Source organism: Peromyscus eremicus, chromosome 10 (assembly GCF_949786415.1).
Source record: "Peromyscus eremicus chromosome 10, PerEre_H2_v1, whole genome shotgun sequence".
Lineage (NCBI taxonomy): Eukaryota > Metazoa > Chordata > Mammalia > Rodentia > Cricetidae > Peromyscus > Peromyscus eremicus.
The window spans coordinates 14,885,513-14,911,079 of record NC_081426.1 but is presented as its reverse complement, the minus strand read 5'-3'; the positions used below and the strand labels follow the sequence as shown (position 1 = coordinate 14,911,079).

At 39.4% G+C, this 25,567-nt stretch overlaps 1 protein-coding gene across 1 annotated transcript; it reads left to right on the top strand.

The window, feature by feature from the left end:
* The first annotated feature begins 1,165 nt into the window (after positions 1 to 1,165).
* Vstm2a (V-set and transmembrane domain containing 2A) lies at positions 1,166 to 25,531 on the top strand. The gene is made up of 5 exons (XM_059275041.1): positions 1,166 to 1,452; positions 3,264 to 3,430; positions 4,806 to 4,856; positions 6,357 to 6,693; positions 25,455 to 25,531. Exons 1-5 carry the CDS (start codon positions 1,374 to 1,376, stop codon positions 25,529 to 25,531), a joined length of 711 nt encoding a protein of 236 aa, XP_059131024.1. The 5' UTR covers positions 1,166 to 1,373.
* Positions 25,532 to 25,567: the final 36 nt, after the last annotated feature.

Below are 25,567 nucleotides of genomic sequence, written 5' to 3'. Positions count from 1 at the left end.
ATATTTCCAATTAATACTGAAGAACAGAGGTATATCTGCACAGGAAAAATAATGAAAATATTTTACATTATTCTGTGCTTTCTGTTGAAAAATAAATTTTAAGATGTAAACTCATTGAGTAATAATTAGATTTCACAAGATCTGACAAGAGTTTCTGGGGTTTTGTTTGTTTATTTAAGATCCTTAAATTCTAAAAATACAGTATACATCTCAAGCTTTCCCAAGACAAATGACCAGGCTTGTTCCAAGTTCTGAAACTTACTGGAGTTTTTGCCTTGTTTGGGGGGTTTGTTGTGCTTAAAGTAATATTCTTTATTCATATAATCCTACAGACTATTAGTAATTACTATTATGCAAAAGAAATTGAACAAAACAAAAATAAATCATTAATAGGACCTTAATGATTTGTAAAAACCCCTCCCCCACCAGAAATACTGTGGGAGGGAGGCAAAGCAAGCAATGAGTATAAGAATAAAATGATGGTTCGCATTGCATGGTAGACTTTTCCTTCTGGAACATTCTTTCAATACATGACTTGAGTACTTTTTGTGCCTTCCATTTGCCAGCTGGAGTGATCCAGTGCCTGCACGAATGGCCTCTCCCGGGTTGCAAGCTGCTCACAATACATTCTGGTGAAATAATAGCATGTGATCGCTCTAGTTGGAGCAGTTAATAACTGGTTAAGCAGCATTTCCCTCCAAGGGCTGTTTTCATCGCCCCGAAGCAGTCACTCCCAACCAACCCATCCATCCCTCCTCTGTCTTTAACAATGCCTCAACTTCCTTCTCAAATTCCTCTCTCCTATCCCTGAACAAACGCCAAGACCCTATATTTGTCCTGTCCTCTTTGCAGAGACGAAGCCCGAGAGGGCTGATGGAGGTAAAGGCGGACCGGTGCATAGAAGTCTGGCAGGGCCCCCTGGCCAGCAGGTGCGCAGCCCCGGCGCGCACAGAGTTAAAGGCATCATCGCAGCCATTAGAGGCAAAGTTGGGCTCCGCGCGAGCCCAGTCCGCGCCGCCCCGCGCCCGCTCCACTCGCCGCCGGCTCGCTGGGCGTGGGGAGGGCGGCGAGCACGCAAGCCGAGCGGCTGACGTGGGACGAGCTGCCAGGTAGCGGAAGCAGCCAGCCGCCGGCGGAGACACTTCGCAGCGTGGCAGCCCGGGTCTGCGCCTGAAGCCTCCGGATCCCAGCCAGCTTTGGTCCAGCCCTCGCCAGTCGCAATCCCCAGTGCCCAAGCCAGTCTTCGCTGCGAGCGGCAGCATGCGTGCAGTGTCGCGCCCCGGGCTCTGAAAGCAGCCTGTGGACACGCTTGCTTGCCTGTCTTTTCAGGTTTTGGGGCTCTTGGCTACACGAATGTGCCTCCCTCCCTTGGCATGATGGGGATCTTTTTGGCGTCTGTTGGATTTGTGTTCTTTTCCGTGTTATATGTACAACAAGGGCTTTCTTCTCAAGGTAAGTCCGTTGCTTGTAGTGTGTATGTGGTGCTGTGTGTGTGCGTGTGCGTGTGCTGTACCAACTGGAAGAATGGACAGACAGCTTGAGAGTGGCTCAAATCAAGCCAACAGTGGGTTTAGGTAGTATGAATAGTCTTCGGCTTGGCTTTTTTTTTTTCCTTCAAAGTTTATTAATCACAAGCAAGCCAGGTTTCAAATAAAATCTAGTAGACGCCAGACTGGCAATGGGCTGAGTTCTTCAGTGACACAGGTGTGGTGTGGTGTGGTGTGTGTGTGTGTGTGTGTGTGTGTGTGTGTGTGTGTGTCTGTTTGTCTGTGTGTGTCTGTGTGTGTTCTATGTGCATGAACAGGGCAACCACTCATGCACATGCAATCATTAGGAATACAGAGCTGATGGTTGGAAGGGGTTTTTCTCTGCCAGTACTCCCTGTATGCAGAAAGCTTTAGTCTCCTTCTCTGGTTCCTGTGACTTCTTCCCCATGTGTGTTTACCAGAGAACCCACAAGCAGGTACTAATTGCATCATAAGCAGCAGCTGCCTGCTGGGCCCAGTTGTTCAGGACTTTGCAGGCTGCAGTGGATGCCTCGGCACCATGAGCAGATCACAGTGTTTGCCTCCTGAAGACTGCATCACTTCTGCAAGCAGAAATGCCCCATTCCGATGGCTGATGTGAGCAGAAACCCTACTCAGATAGGCTGCCTTCTCATAGTGTCCATTTCCTTGAAACATAATCAGTTCCTTTGAGACTTCATAAATAGTGAAAAGAGCCACCCAGATTCACCATCTGTAAGAAATGAACAGAAAGTAGCTGTAATCAGTCCTGCCATCCTTTCAACGACCCTCCTTTCCTATGTGTGGTTGTGCCCTTCTATCAGCCACAAATAGAAGGTTTCTTCTAGAGGGCCATCAGCTCTTTACAAAGTGCCCCTTAGAAAGGCTAAGAACAATCACCTAGTTAGCAAGAAAAACATCATCCCATGTTCAAGGAATGCCTCTAAGGAGGAAAGGGCATTTTATTTTTATGACTTTCACATGGATCTATTAATCTTACGGGCTGGCAGTGTCAAGGTTAGCGAAAGGGCTAGACAGAGTCTCTGTATTGTCTTTCAAATAATCTTTGATCTGAACAAAACATGGATGTATGATTTTTTTATATCCCCTGACATATGTCAATTTATAATGACTTGAAGGGAACAAACGTGAAGGTTAACTTGTAGGGATGAAGCATATGCCTCTTAGGTAGTGTACAACTTGTTTCACTACTTGGACTCCAGAAAAAAATTGCTAACCACTGTTTTGACAGATTAAGAACGTGGGTTGTACGAATAGACTTACTACCTATTTCTAACATGAGACATCCCGGTTAGTCATAGATGGTTTAGAAACTTAAGAATCCAGAGGCTTTCTCATATATCAATTGGACAGAAGGTCTAAAATGCACCTCCCTGGATCTCTCCGTAAGTTTTAGGGAATGCTGCAATCTGGCAAAAAGATGTTTGGATCTAACTCTGGGCTGCTTGGCTAGCAGAGAGAGCTATTGGCAAGCTCGTTAACCTCTCCATTATCTGGACTTGATCAAGAACAAAGTGATGTAGGCATGATACCAAGAACAAGGCACGCAGAGGCAAAGCAATGGGGAGAGGGAGCCCTGCAGAGATGTCATTGGGGTTGTTATTGCTGTTTTTATTTTCTCCTTTCAATGCCCACAAAAAAGGCTAAACAAACAAAAACTTGTGTCGAGTTCTCCAAGAAAGAGACATTAGCAAACCTGGTACAGACATACCAAAATGATGCATTTCTATCTTGCAGCAAAATTTACCGAGTTCCCGCGGAACGTGACTGCGACCGAGGGACAAAATGTGGAAATGTCCTGTGCTTTCCAAAGCGGCTCTGCTTCAGTGTACCTGGAGATCCAGTGGTGGTTCCTTCGGGGACCAGAGGACCTGGAGCATGGGACTGAGGCGGCCGGCTCTCAGGTAGTCATGGCTTATAGCCCACAGAACCCCTGCACGTCACTTTCTTAGTTCTATGCATGTCTAACCAGCGCCAGGGTCCATGCATCCAAGGGAACCTTCCCTGCTCTGTGAGATTGAGCAAGGCTGAATTTGTCCTGGTTATAGTAAGTTAAAAGCACCTGCGAAGTCACACTAGCGGGGACTTTCCCGATTTAGACCAGAATTAACCAGCCCTTAATACCCAAAGCTGTCCAAACTGGCAATGTATCGCTGGTACAGATCAGGGCACCCTCCACCAGCCTTCCTTCTGTCTCCCCAGCATCAAGGATGAGGGGAGTCATATTCTCTTCTAGATTAGCGTTCTCTCTCTCTCTCTCTCTCTCTCTCTCTCTCTCTCTCTCTCTCTCTCTCACACACACACACACACACACACACACACAAACACGCAGGGGAGTGCAGAGAAGAAGGGAGAGAAGGCGGGCGGACAGGAGGGAGGGAGGGAAGGAGAGAGGGGGAGAAAGACAAAGACGGGGATAGGGAGAGATGGGGGTAGGCATCAGAAAAGCAGGGTGAGGCCCTGGAATGGAGAAGAAAGTAGAGCAGAAGACAAACGAGAAGGGAGAAAGCAGAAGAGAAGGAAAACGTAAAGAAGCTAAAAAGAGTAGCGCCCTAAGAGCAGGAAAGAGACGCACGGAGCGAAAAAGGACTCGGACAGGAGCTCCAGAGGACTGAGAAAGTCCGGTGAAGAGAACCTGGAGACTGGTCAGCAGCAGCGAGGTCAGAGATGCAGAAATTTGTCCGGAAAACTTCCACCCACACTCCTGTTCCCTCTTGGGTTTACGCCTGTCCCTACCCTTCCCCGAGCCTGCAGGCAGGGCAGACTGAACTGAGAGGGAGAAGAACTAGCCTGGCTGTGACTCTAGCCGGGAGCCAGCAAGGGGAAGCACAGCCTGCGGGGCTGCAGGGACCACAGGGACTCTCCGGGAGTAACTAGGATAGAGGAGACCGCGGGGACCTCAGGGACGCTTTGAGACAACGAGGACTGTGGCGGCGACCACAGGAATGCTTGGGGACCACAGGGACTCTCCAGGGTATCACTTGGATAGAGGGGACCACGGGGACCTTAGGGATTCTCAGGGAGTGCTTGGAATCCAATGAGGGGAGAAGGGGACTTCAGGGATGCTCCAGGGAGGAGCATAGGCGGCAGTCCAGCTTGGCCTCAGGACTGAGTGCGGTAGGGACCTCGCTCGTTCTTCTGCCTCTGAAATTCCCTTGGCTGAAGTGTTTCAAGACCAGAAGGCTGGGCTCTCTCCCAGGAGTTGCGCTGCTGCGGTAACGCGGTGCCTGGGACTGGAGGACTCGGGCGAGGTTGAGCATTTGCACTTTTGTCCCACAGGTGGAGCTCTTACCCGACAGAGACCCAGACAACGACGGGACCAAGATAAGTGTGAGTGTCACAGGGACAAGCGACAGGGGGCGCATGCTTCAGTAAATGGCCAAAAAGGCCCAAGGTGAACATTAGTACAAAACAGATTTTAGATTTAAATCCTTTTAATTCATTGAGCCCGAAGAGATAATTTTGTAAATTCAGGATGAGAAACAGTTGTCTTTTTTTTTAACCTTATTAAAGACCTAAAAATTGAGCCTAAATTTAGAGTCCATGAATAAAATTGCATATTTTAATCATATAAATAATTATAAATTGGCTAGACTATTAATTTGCCAGCTAATGGGAGTATTGCACTGTTTTTTCTTGCTCTTTTTTTAGAGTTACCTAAGTGTAACAATGAAGGTCTGCAATATTCCAATATTAATAATGTTAATAATTCAAAGTAATGGGAGTACCAACTCTTAATAGGAAATAACAACCTCACAAAAACAAAAATGAAACCATCCAATAGGATTTTGAAATGTAATGAAACAATATGACTCAAGTTTGATATCATTCATAACTCATATAAAATATGTATAAATCTAGTATTCAAATAAATCACAAAAATATGAAAGCAAAGCAGATATAAATCTGCACTTGCTGTTAGGCCAGACTGACCTACTGACAACATGAAGATGAGGCTAATTTGTCATAATTACAATGGTAATAGCTAGAATATTCTTCTTCACCCTTCATTTCTGTGTTTATAAAATCAATCAAATCCTTAAACTTGACAGATTTGTGTGATCTTCCAGTCTGTCAATCATGGATTAACATATGATATATATCAAATTAACTGCTCTGATGATATATATATTTCATATATATTAAATGGAATACATAGTACATATTTAATATTGTACATTAGACACATGATCTTATTATTAATCTGGGATAAAATTACTAGAATAAATAAAATTGACTTGTTTTAAAAATCAAATCATTGTTCAATTAATAGCATCACAAGTTTGTATAATGAAATAAGCATATACAATGAGCCTTGATTTCAGATGCCATTTCTCTGTAGCCTGAGCCCTGCTACAGGTAACTAAGAAGAAAAATATTACTATCGAAGTCTATTATCAGTGCCTTTGGTAAAGTGCACCCTGTTTTTAAATTGTTATGACCAACATTTTTTTTTTTGGCCCTGGTTTTGAGGGAGTTGTCTTGTAGCCATAATAAAAAAAAAAAAAATCTATCCAGAAATGGACTCCTTCCTCAATGTTTCATTCAGCTGAGTTAACCAGGCAGAGGCCAATCCCATGTTGAAAAATTGACAGGGCTATTAGGGGAATCTGGGAAATGTGGACAGCAGGGCCACTCTGGCACTGCTTAAATTGAGCTTATGATCGATAGAGTCTGTGGATGAGGCTGTTTGTAGAACAGGATGAGTATGACCTTCAGATTTGTACTATGAAGCCATTAAGACCCTTTAATCCCAACATTAGCAAACTTAAGATAGTGTGAATAAAACCCTTTGATGTGAAACTTTGTTTTTCACCTGCGATTTTTCAGACAGTGAAAGTCCAAGGCAATGACATCTCCCACAAGCTTCAGATTTCCAAAGTGAGGAAAAAGGATGAAGGTTTATATGAGTGCAGGGTGACTGACGCCAACTACGGGGAGCTACAGGAACACAAGGCCCAGGCCTACCTGAAAGTCAATGCCAACAGCCATGCTCGGAGGATGCAGGCCTTTGAAGCCTCACCTATGTGGCTACAAGACATGAAGCCTCGAAAGAATGCATCATCAGTGGTTCCCAGCAGCATCCACAGCTCTGCCAACCAACGAACGCACTCCACCTCCAGCCCTCAAGCGGTAGCCAAAATCCCCAAACAAAGTCCACAATCAGGTATGGAAACCCATTTTGAGCCTTTCATTTTATCACTCACAAACCTCCCACCAAAAGGTCAGTTGAATAGCATAGACAGATTAATGTTAGATGGCTTTTCAAGTAGGAGACCGAGTTCGATTGAAATGAGGAGACATGAGCCATTGAGAGCAGGAGGCTGGACGTTCAGGATGAGTTTGCTCCATTAGTCCCTGGCACTGGTTCATATCCAGGGGACTGAGAGCTGGACTCTTTTATTCTCCCCCTTCTTTCGGTATTTACACATTATAAGAACAATAAATCATGTAATGTTGGTTACATTATAAAGGCATGTTCACTTTCTCTACAGATTTATGTATCAATAATGACCCAAATTAAGAGGCTTTCACTTAATCAAAATGGAAATGAAAAAGAGTCATCATAATCATCCATATATTTAGTGACCTATGGCTTTAAGCAGAACTATTCTCCAAGGGCTTTTGATTTTGAAAGGGAAACTTCAGCTGCCTGTGATGAAATTGATGGTGATAATGGCAGGAAGTGAGGAGGGGGGGCGAGGAAGTGGTGCAGAGATAAGGCAGCTCCTACAAATGTGCCATGGGTGCCAATTTGGAAGCTTAGTCACACGTCTCTCGAGTCAGCTGTGCAAGTTAAAGTGATTCTGAATAGCGTTAACTTATACAATCATTCCACCAATGGAAACTCACTGAATTTCTAACCTTGATGTGGGATCAAGGCTGTCAGGATTGAGCAGTTGTGTACAAAGACCCCCTGTCCTATTTTCTCAAATGCTTTGCCTAACTTATACAATCATTCCACCAATGGAAACTCACTGAACTTCTAACCTTGATATGGAATCAAGGCTGTCGGGATTGAGCAGTTGTGTACAAAAACCCTCTGTCCTATTTTTTCAAATGCTTTGCCTAACTTAGGATTAGAGCAAGATCCTTTCTTAAGCATGCATCTGATACAATGGAATCACTTGATATGGTGATTTATTGGTTTTTTTTCACCTGCAATTTTTCAGACAGTGAAGTCAAAAATAATAATTCCCACCAAAAGCTTCAGATTTCTGAAGTGAGGCAGAAGGGTGAGGGTCTGTAGGAGTGCAGGGTGGCTGGTGCCAATTATAGGGAGGTAGAGCAGCACAGGTTCAGGCCATGGAAAGTCATTGGCAATAATAGGCAACGCACACCTCTAAATCCTTGCTTGTTAACAATATTTAAAAAATAGATGTGCCAGGTCTGGGGGTATAACTCAGTGGTATAACACTTGATTAGTTTGTATAAAACCCTGGATTCAATCTCTAGCATCATAGAAAAATAAAACGACCAATCAATCAATAAAAACTAATAAAATAATGCATGCCAACATGCATTTACTCTTTATGCGTTTTGTTTGAGTAAATGTGATGTAGATTCTGCAGGATGCTCAGCTAGGGTCCCGTGCATTCCTATTGCTTTAAATTCTACAGAGGCTCTTCCTGTTAGATTTTAGTCCTGGTAACATACAGTCTGCTAAGTGACAACTAAGCCTTTCTGAAGTCCAGTTTTTTGTGGTTTTTGTCTCATTTCTCTCCTTGTGATTTCCTTTGTTTTCCAAATTCAAGAACAAAGCTAGCAGAGCTACTGTTTTCTATTGTATATGGGAGTACACAAATGCCTATATATCAATTACAAGTTTTAACTATTATTATTTTTCAAAGATTTTATGCCTCTTGAGGTTGTGACCCTTTCATCTTCTTTTACATTATAACACCAAGAAGCTAAACACTACCTGTAGAATTACAGAGCGTCCTCAGCAGTCAAGTTACAACATAATTAGTGAGAACTCCAAACCCTGAAAGAGAAGTTATTAGCATACGTAGAATATTCCGAGCTAGACACCATAAATCCATCTATGAGATTAAGTCAAATGGAGCAATTAGTCCATGTGAATGACTAAAGAGAATGAAGTGTTCTCTTTCTAAAATATCTTATTCACTTCATGGTATAAAATAATATACTTTAAAAATATCTACTTCATTTTGCTATGTCTCCTAGAGCTATGATGGAAACTAAATTTTCAAGTACAGTTCTGCTCATTTTGCACCTTCCCATCAGTCTTCTTAGGTACAAAATTGTTTTTCCTAAAAGTTAAAAGGAGAGGAGGATTTTGTCTCCTGGAAACCTCCATCCACTAAAAGCTTTGTGCACCACCCACTTCCTGATTGTAGCAAAGATGGGCATAAAATATATCAAAACATTCAATATTTCTTTTTCTACCAGATGATATTGGAAAATCTCTCATGTATTTCTATCAATATTCTCTAACATCTCGTTCAGCAGTTAAGGTTTCCCCGTCACTCTAGCATATTGTGCAAGTTTTATGCTTTTAAGAGCATTTTATATAATACAGTAATTGGCATGATAATTACATATTACATACATTATACATGTGATAGCCATATCCCAGTTGATAATAAAACTTATTTCAATTCTTCATTTTTTTATTCACTTATTTACCTCTCATCTCTTCAAGGCATGACAAACACAGGAACACAAAAATGAAAGGCACACTTCCTCCCTCTACTGTTCAGTTTGACGTAAAAAAGGATACTCATTGACTCCATATAGTGTGCAATTTTTATGGTGAAGACATAAAAATTAAAATCTTGCTCTGAGTGGCAAAGGGCTATGCTAGCCTTTTATATTTTATCAACTGATACAAGGGGGCCTAGCATATATGGCATGGTCATATTAACCTGTGCTATAATAAACTAATTTGTTCAGCCCTTTATTTTTATTACATTCTTTGGCTCAATTGACTAGATTCACAAACTCATCTCTAAATTCATACTATTTTCCTGTCAAATAATTTCTATATCTTTATGAAGGAAACGTATTCGCTGAAAATAGCTTTATATAAATTCTTCAAATTGTCTTAAAAATTCATTTAACTCTGAAGCAAAATTATCATGAAAAGGAAGAGGGAAAAGATAACCTGTGACGTTCCTTATGCAACCAGATGTAGGTTTGATCATAATTTAGTGTGACTAGTCCTGGTTTGTTGTTTGTTGTTTTTTTTTTTTTTTTTTCAAAAATTCTCCAAAGCTAGTGACTATATGCTGTCCTTGCTTGCTTGCAACCACTTTCTTTCTCTTTATAAATTGTGTTATAAATGACAAATAATTATAAATCCCTACCATTTAACGTTATTTAAATTTTATTTTCATTTCATCAGCAGCAGTTAGAACAAATCAGCAAAAAGAAAATATGATGCAGATAGATAAACAAAACTTCCTTACAAATTTCTCATCTTCAGTTCTTTAGAGTCCCCTCCAGTTCTGTGTGCCCAGGACAGAAGTCGTTCATATCAAACCCATCATATTTTTGTCCTGTTCTGTTTCGTTTTCATTATACACAAAGCTTGCAAAGACAAAAAAAAGCTATCAAATATAATACATGAGACAATCAAAGCATGGAATTAGAATTTAAAGAAATGTTCTACAGCTGTTCTGAGGAGGAAGGAGGCCCCTTTTTTTCTGTCTGAATCAACAAAGGCTCCCTGGGACTTCTCTGACAGGAGAGTCGGGGGGCCAGAATGGGAAATCTAGGACCTCTGTCAAGGTAGAAGGGCTTAGCTCCACATTCCAGAAAGTTAAAGACTTACTCTAGCTCCCTCCTCCCTCCACCATATCCCTGAATAATCAAACACACTAATCTTGATTTGGTTTTGCACCCTGTCTCCTCCATATCTCACCCCCAGTCCTTCAGAAGCTAACCTTCTCCTACACTGACCAAGTCCGCTTGCCTCATTTCTCCTGTTTCCTTATCTTCTGCTGACCATTCCAAGCCACCCGACAAACAGGCAAATAAAGCCAGCAGGAAGGCGTGCTCTGCTTCTCTGTTCTCACCGGGCAGAGCCAGATCTCTGAGTGTTTGCCCAGCTGATGCCAGTTTCTCCCAGAAGGGCAGTACTATGCTCTGTCCCCCTTCTCTGACCTCAGTCCTGTGGAATACTGCTCCTTTGTTAGTGCTACTGCTGATGTGTCCTGAGAAGTTACTGATGTCTATTGAAGATTCCTTTGTAACTCATCCTTTCCAGCATCTAGACAGCACTGCTTTCCACCCGTTTCTGACATTCTGACCTCTCTTGCACAGAGACTGGCTCCCTGTTCCTTGCCCCCTACTTTATTTTCTCTCTTGCATCAATTAGTTCCCTTTGTAATACTATTCTTTTGTCATTCATAACCTCTTGACTTTATCTTGTAGTTTAGATTGCTAATTTTCCTTAGAAAATATTTCTATTCACATTTCTCCTTCCGATTTCATTCAGCAGACCCAGACAAGGGTTCATAATTGTCTCCCAAACATCCCTGAATGTGGATCTTCAACGCCTTGTGGAAAATATAAGCTAGGGGCACATTTGTTGATACTCCACTGCTGAGTAGAGTCTGTTTTCCTTCAACTGGAGTTTGCATTAGCCTGGGACCATATGACTAACAAAGTTTGGGGAAGTTATGCTATTCCAATTCCAGGCCTTACAAGGTCCCAAAGCCTCTGTCCTTACCTCTTGGAAGCCAATCACCATGAGGAAGCCATCTTGAACAACCATCATCCCCAGCCAATATCTAACCTCAGCTCTAATTCTATCTCCTGACAAGAACTGTCCAGCTCAGCCCAGGCATCATACACAGCAGTAAGAGATAATAATTAACTGCCATTTTTTTCAAGACTAGGCATGGGGGGGGCGGTTCTTTCACAGTAGTAGATACCCACATAGGCCACTGAAACTCAGGTGTTCAGAGCTATCTGTTATTATCTGAGCTTATTCACTAAAAAGAAATGCCCTTCCTCCTGTTTCCAAATATCTAACAGTATCATCCTAGTGGTGGCTCCTGGGAAAACTTTGGAAATGTCTTCTCTCTCTCTCTCTTTCAGTTGCCAGTTTAATTCATCATTTTGTCCCAATTACTTTCTCCCCAAGATGGACTCCTGAAAATTGCATTTTTTCTATTCTACAAACATTGATTTTATTTTGAACATGCCTTCCTTGCTTTCCTTATCCTAAAGCTCTTACAAGCCTCTGTGTTTCAATTCCAATGTAAAGAATGTATCACAACAGTCCATGTGTTATTTCTAAGAGCCATCATTTCTACAAAAAAAAAAAAATATATTTCTGAAGTGCCCACTATCTTTTATAGTCTCATTTCCTGTTTCTTAAGTCAGAATCCTGGCCCTTACTCTTCATGCTTAGTATTTCCTGAGTGTTTCCAGGTATTCTCTTGCCTCTATAACCCTGCAAATGTTTTTTTTTCCTCTGTATGGGTCTTTCCTTGATTGTGAATTCCTGTTATCCCTCTATACTACTCTCTCCTGCCCCCTGATCAGGGAATAAACTACATTGTTTCCCCAGGCAGGTCTCCTCCATCACATTGGTCAGACTTGGTGTGAAGCCAATGCTGTACTTTATATTGCAAAACATGCCTCTGTAAGTCTCATGTTCAGGCCAACTAGGACATGTGCTACACTAACTGTAACTTGGCAACAGATAGCAGATCCTGCAAGAATTTAAGAGGACTTGGCATGCCTAGCAGAAGTGAATATTTATACCACAATCTTGCAAATGATGTAGGCTATAGACAATGATTCTTGAAGTGAATTTTGCACCCTCTACATGCAAGAGCCCACAAGAGAGCTTGTCACACTTTCCTGTACTAACACCCCATGTAGCACCTCACTTATGGCGTCTGAGGATGGGACCAGAAAGGAGTAGCTTTATGTTTGTAAACTATGAGAATGACTAGTTTTCAAAAGCCTTTTGAAACAAGCAGAAAATTATAACTCTATCGGTGATGAGAGTGGCATCTCAAAATACTCATGGAGCCTTTACTTTGGCTACTGTATTTTTCTCGTGTTGACAGGGACTTGCAAAGCTCTTTTCTTTGCTCCTGGGTTGAACAGCTGGGAGTGGGAAGAAAGAAAGTCGACAGTGGTTAAGGATGCTGCTAGTTTTGTTGCTACACATGAAGCCTCTAGTCACTCGGTAGGAGTGCTGGTTCTCTGAACTCTGAAACGTGATTTTTGTGGTTCCACCATGATATTATCCTTAGAGCCTAGAGTCAGCTGCTGCTAATAGCTGCCAGAAACCCAGGGCTCACTGGAGCTCCTCCGCTGCTGATAAACATGGCAGCTCTCCAAGAGTAGCTGGGTTCAGACGTCCTTAAGTCAAAATTTCAGAGTAATTGGGAAGATGGGATTTAAAGTTGAGAGCCTTTCGTGAAGATGGATTTAATGTATGAGTAAGTGCTGTTCCACACCAAGGTACAGAACCATCACATAGCCCAGATGTTATGTTGATGTTTGGGGTAGGTTAATTTGATCATTGTTATTCCATCAACTAAATGACTGCCGTGTAAATGGATGGTCAATGAATAAGGAGAAAAACGGATGAGAAGTAATGATTTGGATACCACAAGACAGAGAATCTTCTAGAGCTATTAGAATAGAAATTGTGTAGATGAGGAGTCTGTACTGGTTAACTTCTCCAGAAACCATTAGCAAATTTTACTAACTGAAACTCAGTACCTTCTGACTGGATAGGCTTTTCAGATCATGGTGAAGGTTCACTTGTGATTATTAGGCCATCTGTGACTGAGGAGACATGAAACCGAATCTGTCAGTGTTCTAGGCTGTATCTCAAATGGTGTGTCTCATAGATCTTTGAACTTCAAGAAGTTGCTGTTGTAATATGAGCATCTTTCTGGGTAGATGACCAAGAAGTTAGAAAGCTGCTGGAAATAACTTACCTTATGGGTCAAAGGCACACACATCCTGAAAGAGAAATGAAAGGCAGCATTACTCCTCCAAGAAATCCTGCTGCTGTGAAGAAAAGATAATATACAGCTAGTGTTTGTCTCAAATGGGAAGGCCAAGGGGCTGAACTTCTTGCCTGGCCTCTGCTGCCAGCAGAGGAAGAGTGTACAGCAGTAAAGACCAGGCCATGATCAAGCATGGATAGCTCTATGATTCTATCTCCTCATTCTCTGAAAGGGAACTACAGCACAATCCTCAGACTTCTGAGAATTATACATTAAAGTCTTGGCACTTAACTTCTTAATAAACAATAGTCAATTACAGTGTAGGCATGACTTTCATTGCATGTAGTTGCATGTTATTCCCAGCAAAAAGCAATGAGAGCACACTTGGCCATTCTAATCTATAGGGGATACATTCCAGGACTCATGAAACTTCACATAACGGGAACCCTATAGATGCTGTTCTCTTCCTTTGTGTACCTACTGATCACACAGTTTAATTTGTAAATAGGGCATAAGAAGAGATTACCAAAAATAATCACAAAGTTAGAGCAACTATAAAAAAAAGCCATGGCAATGTGGTCTCTCTTTCTAGAAAGTCAAGACAAGTACTTTTAGTATTTTTCCTTTATTTTTATTTTATGTATATGAGAAGGTTGACTGCGTGTATATCTGTGCATCACATGAATGTAGTTCCCACAGAGGGCAGAAAAGAGCAATGGATTCCATGGAACTAGAGTTTCAGATGGTTGTGAGTTCTACGTGGGTTTTGGAAGTCAAACCCTGGAAGTGCTCTTAGCCACTAAAAAAAATATCTCTAGACACATAAGACAAACATCTTTTTGTTGTTGTTGTTGTTGTTGTTGTTGTTGTTATTGTTGAGAGTAGTTGACTTTAGGTGACTGAGATATAGAAAGAGAAACTGTAGATTAGGAAAAAGGCTGTAAATGTCTGGGTCTACTTGTTGTATGAAGCAAATATTTTCCTTTGGGAGCATAGAGATGTGATAAGTTAAAGAGGGAAGACTGTCTTCATGTCTTGTCACCTGTCATTTCCAAGCTTTCTTTCCCCTTCTGTTGCGATGCCATTAATTAATGGTAAGTTTCTCTCTATAGAACCACATCATATTGACCAGCAGATGTTTTTCCCAAGGTTGTAATTAGATCCTTATTTTAAACTGAAATAAATTTCAAAAGAACTTTAAGAAGTGGACCTGAATAAGCAGCAAGGGTTTTATTGCTGTAAGTATATAAACCTTCTATTGTCAAAATTAGATTAAAGCTTTCAAAACAGCCTTTGAAAGAATTTATGTGATTAGAGATGCAGCTAAAAATGTTTTTTGAAAATATTTTCAAAAGCTTTAACAGTAAAAAAAAAATGTAAAAGCCAATAATGAAAGTCTAGTTCGTGATCCTGGGTGGATAGAGATTGATTGCTAGACTCACAGTCTACCAGCTTCTTCTTGTGAATGAACTGCCCACAGAATCTCTCTGAACTTTAGAAATGCTCTTGTTTATAAAAACTGAAATGGCAATGCTCATCTCCCAGGTCATTTCTCAGCCTTGAGTGAAATCATGAATCTTAAACATTTAACAAGTAAGCTTAGCCTGTGGGTGAGGTCAGTGTCCCCTACCCTCTTCATCTTTCCTAAAAGACTATCACATACTGTGGGTGAGGTCAGTGCCCCCTACCCTCTTTGTCTTTCCTAAAAGACTATCACATAGCCACCCTTTAAGAATAAATCAAAGGAAGACAAATATGAACAGAGAAAACAAAGATTGGAAAATTCTAAAATTGTGTTAAACAATATAAATTAGAAACAAACATTGGGGAGAAATTAAAAGAAGCAAAAAGGAAACATTTTACCATGATTTAGTATCTATTTCCAAATGAAAATAAAACCAAAAATAAAAATGTCAAATCAGAGATCTGAGGCTTTGGAATAGTTTGCAGATGAAAATGACATTTTACTATAAGTAATATAAATGCTTAAAAATTTAGTGAAAACTTGCATCAATGTGCAAGGTAATATTTTTGTATAACTCTTAGGGAAGGAAGGAAGCATGTCAATAGTGAAATGTGCTATGATTGTGTGGCCCACTCAGCAGGGGATCATGTGACATGGATTAAAAACTAGACTAACGTATAAATTCAATTCAATCTTCTATCTAGATACAATATCCAGGGAGGAAAAAGTCAGAACATAATGCAAAATCCTCAGTAGTTTCCAAAAGGAAAAGATGTAAAAGAGTCATTTTTGAAAAATATAACAAATAATAATGGATCACACAGATGTGAATAGAGCAACTTATTGAGATAATTTAGGGTTGAGTAAATGAACACGCTGTTCACTGGGTCGTTAGACTCAATACTGCAATTGTCAGATTTATTACAGGTATTCACATGTTTAATGAAGTTAAAAATCCCTAGTAATTTTTCTAAAACTTGACAGATGTGATTGTGGTACATACTGCTTATAATAATGAGATTATCAAGGTCACAATGAGTTGGATGTCCCACCACTCTGAACTGAGATGGAACATCCCTTCCCAAGGACAATTTGACATGATAGGGAAGGTCAAACATAGGGCTTTAGATCCATGTTCTCTGAAATTGTACTTGTGGAAAGAAATTTCTAGATCAGTAGTGAATCATATGTGTACTTCTGACCAGTTATATTTATGATAGATTTTCATATGACTTAAAATACACTAAAGTGACTAAAACCAAAGTAGTCAACTATGAATTATTAAAGCATATATTAAATATTATGCAGCTTCTAGAACCATATTTTAAAGAATATTTAATGAGAATAGGAATATTCAATATCTAATATAACATGAGAAACTATAGGAAACAAACCCTCAAGTGAAAACACATCATATGTAAAACTTTAAATCTATCTGATCTATGATCATAGAAGACTAATAAAAATGATACATGAAAATGTGCATCAAAATGTCAAGATGGTAACATTTGAATTTGTATTTATACTGTTAGTATAATAACTTGATACTTTGCTATAAAAAACAATTTAATGTTTAAAATGTGCCTGGTTCAAAAATAAAAGTAGACATCTCATGACAGTTCAATAAATGAAGAAAATAATACTGTCATGTGACTGTGGAGTTCATGACAAAATTAAAATAGATGCAGGGATGTACATGTTTACAATGAAGCACTGTTATAAAAATGTGATACTGGCCGGGCGGTGGTGGCACATGCCTTTAATCCGAGCACTCAGGAGGCAGAGGCAGGTGGATCTTGGTGAGTTCAAGGCCAGCCTGGTCTACAGAGCAAGATCCAGGAAAAGGCGCAAAGCTACACAGAGAAACCCTGTCTCAAAAAACAAAAAAAAAAAAAAAAAAAAAAAATGTGATACTGAGAAATTTCATGTAGGATAAAATTAGGAACATTTTATCCACATAATATTTTACACATATGCAACACCATACTTTCTGGACACCAAATAGATAATATGACTATCAAGTCATTGTTTTTAAGCAAGAAGACTTGAGCCTGATGAATTCATAAGTCAAGCACACATAATATCCATAAATAAAATATTCAGTCTTATGCTCTCTCTATGATACGGTTCAGCCTCACAATTCAAAGGAATATTAAGATGTTAGGTGATGTGTCATATTGGAAATATCAAAAGTTACCAAGCACAGAAAGACTTATAAACAAGGGACATTAGTACTTAACCTGACTGCTTCACAGTCTCCAAGTTTGACTCAAAGCAAACTGTGAAGCCAGGATTTCCAATTCCTTGTTCCATTAGGCAGACAACTATGGAACTATGGAGAAAATAAAAACAGAAAGTGAAATTAAAGGAAGCAATTTTATCTTCAAAGTCAATAACATTTTAGTGAAGATTAAATAGTGTAGTCAGATACTCTCGAATGCCTCTATGTAAAGGTGTATACAGAGCTGTGACAGAGTATACTGCTACATCAGCCATTCCTTGTATCATTTAGATGTCTTAGAGACAAATATGTAGAAGTGTCATTGGTAGCTTGTAAAATATTTCACTTTTAAATTTTCTCATCAAACAAATTCATGTGGGTTGAATGTAATGTTCTCATATCCAGTCTTTAAATAAGTAATGTGGGCAAATGCTGCATTAAAGGAGCGATCAATAGAATTACAACCACTTTAAAAAAAAAAAAAAAAGCTTACCAAATTTGAAAATTCTATTTCAGCCATCTAAAACAGAAGTTCTCAACCTGTGTGTCACAACCTTTCTGGGAGATCAAATGACCCTTTTACAGGGATTCCCCCAAGACCATCAGAAAACACAGATATTTACATTCTTATTCATATCAATAGCAAAATTCCAGTTATAAAATAACAACAAAAATAAATTTATGTTTGGGGATCACCACAACATAAGAAACTGTATTAAAGAGTCACAGCATTAGGAAGGTTGAGAAATGTTGATCTAAAATACTATAGAATATTTGGGGCTATGAATTATGTCTTAGTGCTTTTAATGCTATTGTAGTCCCTGTTTAGCTGATAAAATTAGGGTAAAATGAATGCTTAAGATTTGAATATTTATGTAGCACTGTTTAGCTGATAAAATTGGGGTAAAATGAATGCTTAAGATTTGAATATTTGTGTTTTAGTTTATCTGCAATGCAAACCATAAAAGTACATTATTGTTAAGAAGATGCATACATTTTATATAAGTTGGTTAATACTTAAGAAAACAAATTCAGACCACTTATATAGTGATGGACAGAGAAAATTGGAAAATAGTGCTTAGACCACCCTTCATTACATGCTTAATGATAAAAGTCACACCCCTGTTTCAAGTGATACTTAATAACAAGTTGTGTCTAGGAAGCTGGATGTATATTCTCTGATACCAAAATGTGTTGATTCTTTGATTTATATGTCTTGATAAGGAGTAATTTTTAAAAATATTTGCATTAGAATCTCTAATACTGACAGCTAAGAAAATTATCCAAGTCCCTGTTTTACAAATACCTTATAAAACATCTTAATTCAGAAAATTTTGAACCACTTGATTCATAAAATGGTAAATCATTAGCACTAACCTGAAAAATGAGTGCATAAAATCTTACCCTTTTGCTTTAGGTTGAAGAAGTGTATTGTTAAGGACACAAGACTGATGGTTTCTTTGTCTTGTTGGCATTGGGTCTTCCAATAGTTGCCACCTCAAAACCAAAAATTGCTGAACAGCAAAAATTAAATTTTAAGTTGTACAAAATTATCACTTTCCAAATTATGGTGACGTAATTTCAATTTATTTAAGAAGACAAACTTATACTTCATCAGTGCAGGCATCATTAAAATACATTTCTCTGACCGCTACCCTTAGCATTCAGCCACTCTAGCTATGGAGTATCTTGTATTGGCCTCCTAACTCAAAGTCCATAGTCTTGCTGCTCTTGGTAGGTGAATCATGGGCATTGTTCCTGTCATCACACTCCAATGCCAATTGTCCTGATTTTTCTCTATTTCATTACCCACTTTGAAGGCATTTATTTAATCCCTTCATTAAATTTGGAACTATTCAATATTATCAGTGTAGGAAAACTGTATGTGTAGAACTTGATTATCAAAAGAACCTGGATTGTTATCTACCTTCACGTTATAAAACAGTTTGCTAACTAATAATAAAAGCATATACACAGACATTATAAATTCTATGAGTAAATAGTTTTAAACACATTAGCAGCATTTACTCATATGCCAGGAAACAGAGTATTAATTATGTGTAATACTTATTTATGTATTAGAATTGTTATTAAAGTATGATATTCTAACTTCCCTCTTTGGAACCTTTTGATTTTCTACCAAGTCTCATTCTTTTTGCTTCCATTTTATAAAAGCCACTTATATTCCCCTCTATTTTTAACAGTCATAATTGAGAAAGTTTAGCATTTTCGGATATGAGAAACTACCAGATGAAATTATGGGATGCATTAACTGTCAGCATCTGAGTTCTAAAGTTAACATAACCTGGATTGGAACTCAGTGCACTGACTACCAGCTGAGTAAACCTGAACAAATTTCACAAACCCTTTCAATAAGGGGCTATGGCAAGTTCACAGGATCAAAGCCAGAGGTAAAAGAAGTACTCAAGAAGTATTAGCTTGTCCTGCCATAATCTGTCATGTCAAAGTTACAAGACTGACAAGGTCATTTTTGCTTAGGTGGGGACATCACCATGAAAAATGTGCTTAGTTAAGATGCCCTATGACAACAGTCTGGGAGTTGGCTGAGTAATTAAACTATTTCTGTGCAAGTGTAAAGCGCAGAGTTCAGGACTGGGGAATTGGCTCTCTGGATAGAAGTGCTTCCCATGTAAACATGTATCAGTATCCACATAAGAGCCAGGCGGGCTATGACAGCCTCTTATAATCCCAACACATTGGAATTAGAAACAGGGGAAACTTGGGACAAGCTGGCTCTTTAAATTAGCTGAATCTGTGAGCTCTGGGCTTAATATACAAGCTGAAAAGTGATGGAGGAATATGCCCTCTGGCCTCCACATACACGTGCACACACTATCTCCTGTACACATATGCATGTACACACACACACACACACACACACACACACACACACACACACACTGAATATATAGATATTTTTTTTTTTTTTTGGTTTTTTCGAGACAGGGTTTCTCTGTGTAGCTTTGCGCCTTTCCTGGGACTCACTTGGTAGTCCAGGCTGGCCTCGAACTCACAGAGATCCACCTGGCTCTGCCTCCCGAGTGCTGGGATTAAAGGCGTGCGCCACCACCGCCCGGCGAATATATAGATAAACATTATAAAAGATGTATTATAATCTTAGTTGGAGGGAAACAACATTCCTCTTACAGTTCCAGTCTTCATTAGAAAATAAATATCTAAAAACATTGACATGACCGATTATTTTAAGCAAGGAGAAAGTCTGGGACATTCTGTGGTGACTAGAATATCATCCAAATGCCTTGTTATTTATACCTGGAATGGAGGGGCAGCTACCCTTTCTCCATGGTCCTCAATACAAAGCCCTCTAACTAGAAGAGGGCTGTAATTTGCTGACCAAAGGAAAGCAGGAAAAGCTGCTACTGCCAACATGCCAGGGCACAGCAAAGTTAGTGATTCAGATATTTTGTCAAAATGATACTAACTTCTTTATAAAAGCTAGATTTCTAAAAGAAATTGTCCCTGGACCCTTAGGATTTCTAATAAAAACGTATTCTTCTAAAAAAAAAAAGTTTAGGATAAAATCATACTATTATTTGATCTTTCCTGTTAGTAGTGATTTACCATAAGCTAACCTGAATAAAATTTTCATCAAAAGTTAGCTCAGATTTTCTTCCACTGCCGTTCCTTTTCACTTCTTAGAGCTGACATCTGTAATAAAGAAAAGTATGTCAAAGAGGCCTGTCTGCTATGGGGCTTAAAGGACATGGAGACACTGACTTCACAGACAGCAGAGTACCAGGCTATTGTTGCGTTTATCCTAGAGGAGTTCTGATCATACAATGAGCATCTCCGATATTCATTCTTGCAAAATAAGTATTCTCCTAGTGGAGCCACACAGGGAGAGAATGTCTTTTTTCTTTTTTCTTGTTCCTTTTGATGATATTAGGTGGTCAGGGAGAAAAAAAAAGGGGAGAGGCTCTCAGTCATCACATGTGGAGTGTCCCACAGACACTTTCAGTAGGGGGGCTTCTTGTTCCTACACCAAGCAAAAGGCATGTGTGCATAAGAAAGTAATGCATAAAATATTCAGAGTCAAAAAAAGCAGATGTTTAAGTAAACTTTGCATGAGTTCAAATTTGAGATCCTTCTTCCCACTTCCCACTTGGTTATTTGATACTCATACCTGGTGATATTTTTACTCCAAGCCATGAACTTGGCTATTCTTTCCACCGCAGCCTACTAATGGTGACATCTTCAACACTCGACCTACCATTTCTTTATCTTAAATCAAAACTTTGGGAAAAAAATTCTTAGCTAAGGTGATGTCAGAATAATGGTGAACCCACAGTTCACTCAAACACTTAAGAGATTTTGAGGAAGCTTTAAACTCCAAAAGTTTATGATTTGAAAAGTTCAAAGCATTGTATCATGTGCTACCTGATAACATTGAGCTAGATAAAAGTTCACTTATTACCTGGCGATATTTCTATATCTGGTGTTTATCAGTCCATAACTAGAGAAAAGTAAAATTTATGTGAACTGGGTTTACCTCTCAAGCATACTCTCCAAATGATGACCTCATACAGGTGAAAATCTTGAAGTCGGGCCACTCCCCCATGGTGCAAGCAGGAGCAGATCAGGGCTCTTTGCTGGCACCACAATTGGCCATCACACCTAGGCCTTTGCCTCACTGTTTTTTGTGTAACTCAGAGTGAGTGGCTTTCTGTCTGAGTATTATTTTCTTCATCTGTGCATTAAGCACCTGGGATTGTTCTGAGGAATGAGACTGTGTCTTTAATTATTTGCTGTATTATACATAGCAGTTCCCCCATACATCCTGAGCCACTTTAGAGATCACAAACATAGCTAGACATGCAGTACAAATAAATGCTAAATGGAAAGTATGGGGAAGCTAAATGCTTCCATCTGGCAGAGAACAGTGGCAAGAGATAAGAAGAATGAGACAATTTAACTGCTTCTAACAAATGAGAGGAAGATGGAGGCCAAACTTCTTTATGAATGTGATTCCAGTTGATGACTTGGGACAGAGCATAGCTGTCAGGACAGATGATATTAGCAGTCTGTGTAACACATATCATTTCTGGTTCAATTGATGGAGTTTGCCAAGTCTTGACTACTGAGCTTGGATTGTTTTTAATTTTACTTAAAAATAAACAAGTGAAATTTCTATTGTATTATGTGGTGATGATGATGATGATGATGATGATGATGATGATGATGATGATGATGGAATTCTTGAGGCTTTTGTGTAGTGCTGGTTAGTCAGACTCATTTCTCACATTCTTGAGAATTGTATGTTTATCTTTGTCCCTGGAAACAATGCCAAAACCATGAGGCATCAGAGGAGATAAGAAATGGAAGCTAGACTTCTGCATTACACAGGCTTTTGAGATTTCTTAAGCACTTCTTTTCTATTTACAGTAGAGAAAATATCTCTACCAGCTTCACAGATATGGGGATGACACCCAACAGTGGCCTATGGATATCTTTAAGCCCTGAGGGGTGGGGACAGGTGCCACTATTGGCTAGCTACAAGCCAAGGGACATAACTAGATGCATTCTGAACCTGGAAGAAAACTTTTTATCAGATCTGGCCTACCTCATCCTAGACATACTACCTGCACATTTTCTTCCAGCAATTAGATAATAACATCTCTCTTCTTCACAGAGTATTTTATGTTAGAGGCAAAAGTTTAAAACCTCTAAAGGCTTTATTTTTTATATGAACAGTATGCTTAACAATTACTTTAAAGAATTCAGGACTTTGCTTTTAATGGATTGTAATTGTGGTCAGTGAAATAATATATAAACATAATTAATTGCAAACAATATTAACTATATGAAGGCACAAGAGAAGCATAACCAAAATACTTGAAAATTTCAGAATATAAAGAGAGTCCCATTTTCTGGAGAAAAAAAGATAATGTGGACATCAGGTCTTCTGAGGGCAATGATTGCTGAAATGTATAATTCTTTAGGGCAAGTGATGAGTTACATGGTTGACCTGGCAAGAGAAGGAAAGAAACTAAATTAAACAAAGTAGGTGAATGTATTCTTTGGCAGATCTGACTTACTAATATAAAAAGGCCAAAACAATCATAATCCATTCGTAGTTAAGCTGATTTTAGAAAGCATAGAATAAGTAAGTGTATCACTTGAAGTCTCAGAAGTGGATGGCAACAGAAATTGGAAATCAAGGCTTCTGACTGCAAACTTGGCTTACTGTTTCCACAGAAGTGAAATGTTTCTGTATGGGAAAAAGAGGGTGCCTGGGGAGCTGCTGATTTGTTCTTGATGAAAAACAATGCTTCTGATATTTATATGTAATAAACAAGAGTATGTTGGCTGACAATATTGTTTTCTGAAAAATAGTATGAATTTTAATGAAACAGCAATGTTGGTAATTTAGTACAATTACGTAAGACAGACTCCAGCATTTTAGAGACTCAAATTTCACTCTCTTGGAGGCTGCAAAAAGATCAGTCTATCTCTCCTCTCTTGGGACACAAGTAAAAACCAGACAAGAAATGAAAACAACTTTGTGATGTGATGAAACAGAATGTAGAATTTACCACCTAGAACAAAGTCTTTATGGTTGTCCTGGCAGCAATAAATTCATTGAATTAGAAATGCGCTAGTGAATGCATGCAACTTGAGTGGATGAAAGAGTCCAACCAGGAAAAAAAAAAAAGTTCTGTGTTCCAATGGTGGATTGTGCATCTGAAGGCAATTCAAATTTCCAGTGCCTTTCAAACATGTTCAACTATATCAGACTGGCTTGATTTCCCATGAAAATATTCATGTAAATTATGCTTTAACTTGCACGTGCTAGACATATGACAGGAAATGCTGAGTTGAAATGAAGCAGCTGTTTCTTCATTCATATGTGAGAGGTATGATGGGCCAGGCATGTTCTGGAAAGAGTACATCTAAGAAGGGAGCACCAAGAGTGAGCAATTTCAGTTAGAACCCAACTTCTAACACTCACTGGAGAAGGAAACTACTCCATCACAAAATAACTCCTGGAGTGAAGCCTTTTCCAAAGATTTTGCTACTTTCATCATTTTTAAATTTCTCTTGGTAGCATATATATTTCTGTCAAATCAAGTGCAATCAGCTATTTAGAGAACTGGGTAGTAATTTGTCTTTTTCTTTCTGTCAAAGAATCTTACTTCAAAATCTAACATGAATACATGCTTAGCTACAAGCAATTAGTGGATTAGAATACATGTTTGATTTGCATGTTCTCTGTACTTAGAGCTACATGGGGACTGAGAGTATCTTTTGGGTCTCAGAACGTTTTCACAGAAGCTGAAGTTGCATACAGGGCACTTACTGGGTCTCCAATCCTTAGTTGATGGAAGGAGATTCCATGCCAACATGTACAGGCCACCTCCCAGAAAAGCAAATCAGAATCAGCACCAAAGCAACCTGACCAAAAAAGCAGACATGTTGGTCTTTCAACAGGCCATTCCAAAGTCTCACATGTCTAGAATACAGCAGCTCTTTGAGTGCATCAGTTTCTATCATTGGGATTAAGGAATCAACCTGGTTTAGCTGAAATATTGAAGTCGCACCCCTTTTCCTTTTCAATTCTTTATAACCGTTCTCCAACTAAACAAAGAAAAAGAGTGTTTTTGTCCCTCACGTTTTTTGGTTTTTACTATTAGTTGCTGATATGTCATTCAGGCCAGAAGTTGACTGGATAATAAAGGAAGCATTGTGACAGTACAATTTCATCGCCTCCCCACCATATACAACTAGTTTCAGGGCTTGTTCAGTTCCTAGCATTGATAATTCTTCTCCAGACATGAGGGATAAAAGCTTGAGAAGGGTCATACTCAGAAAGTAATCCCCAAGAGGTGGCTGCCTCCACCACAGTCCTCAGCACTGAGCAGCACGGTGCTCTTAAGCTTTGGATTTCTTCCTCACTTTTACACTCACACACTAGTGAAATAGGAAGTGTGCTCTCAGGGACAAGGGTGGGAACAACCAAATGATCACAAGAAGTGGGATTCATACCATTTCTTAAGGGAAACATGTTTGGATTCATTTGCTCTCTGAGTTCCCAGCCGTGGGATGGCATTGTGTAAAAACAGACACCACCAGCTTCTTGGGACTGAAATGTTTTGTATGTGTTGTTGTTTGCAGTGCATGCCAAGACATTCATGAGCACCAGAGCCAAGCTGGCGAGCTAATTAAATATATATATATGTATATGTTTAAAACAGCCTAATAAGGAGCATTGGAAATCTTCAAGATGAGCGAATATCTTATAACTTCTTCCGCAGGTGCGAGGATAGCTACAAGCCATGGACTTTCTGTCCTGCTTCTTGTTTGTGGCTTTGTGAAGGGTGCTTTGCTTTAATCTAAAGTGCTGACTTTTTTCCAATATCACTTTCTC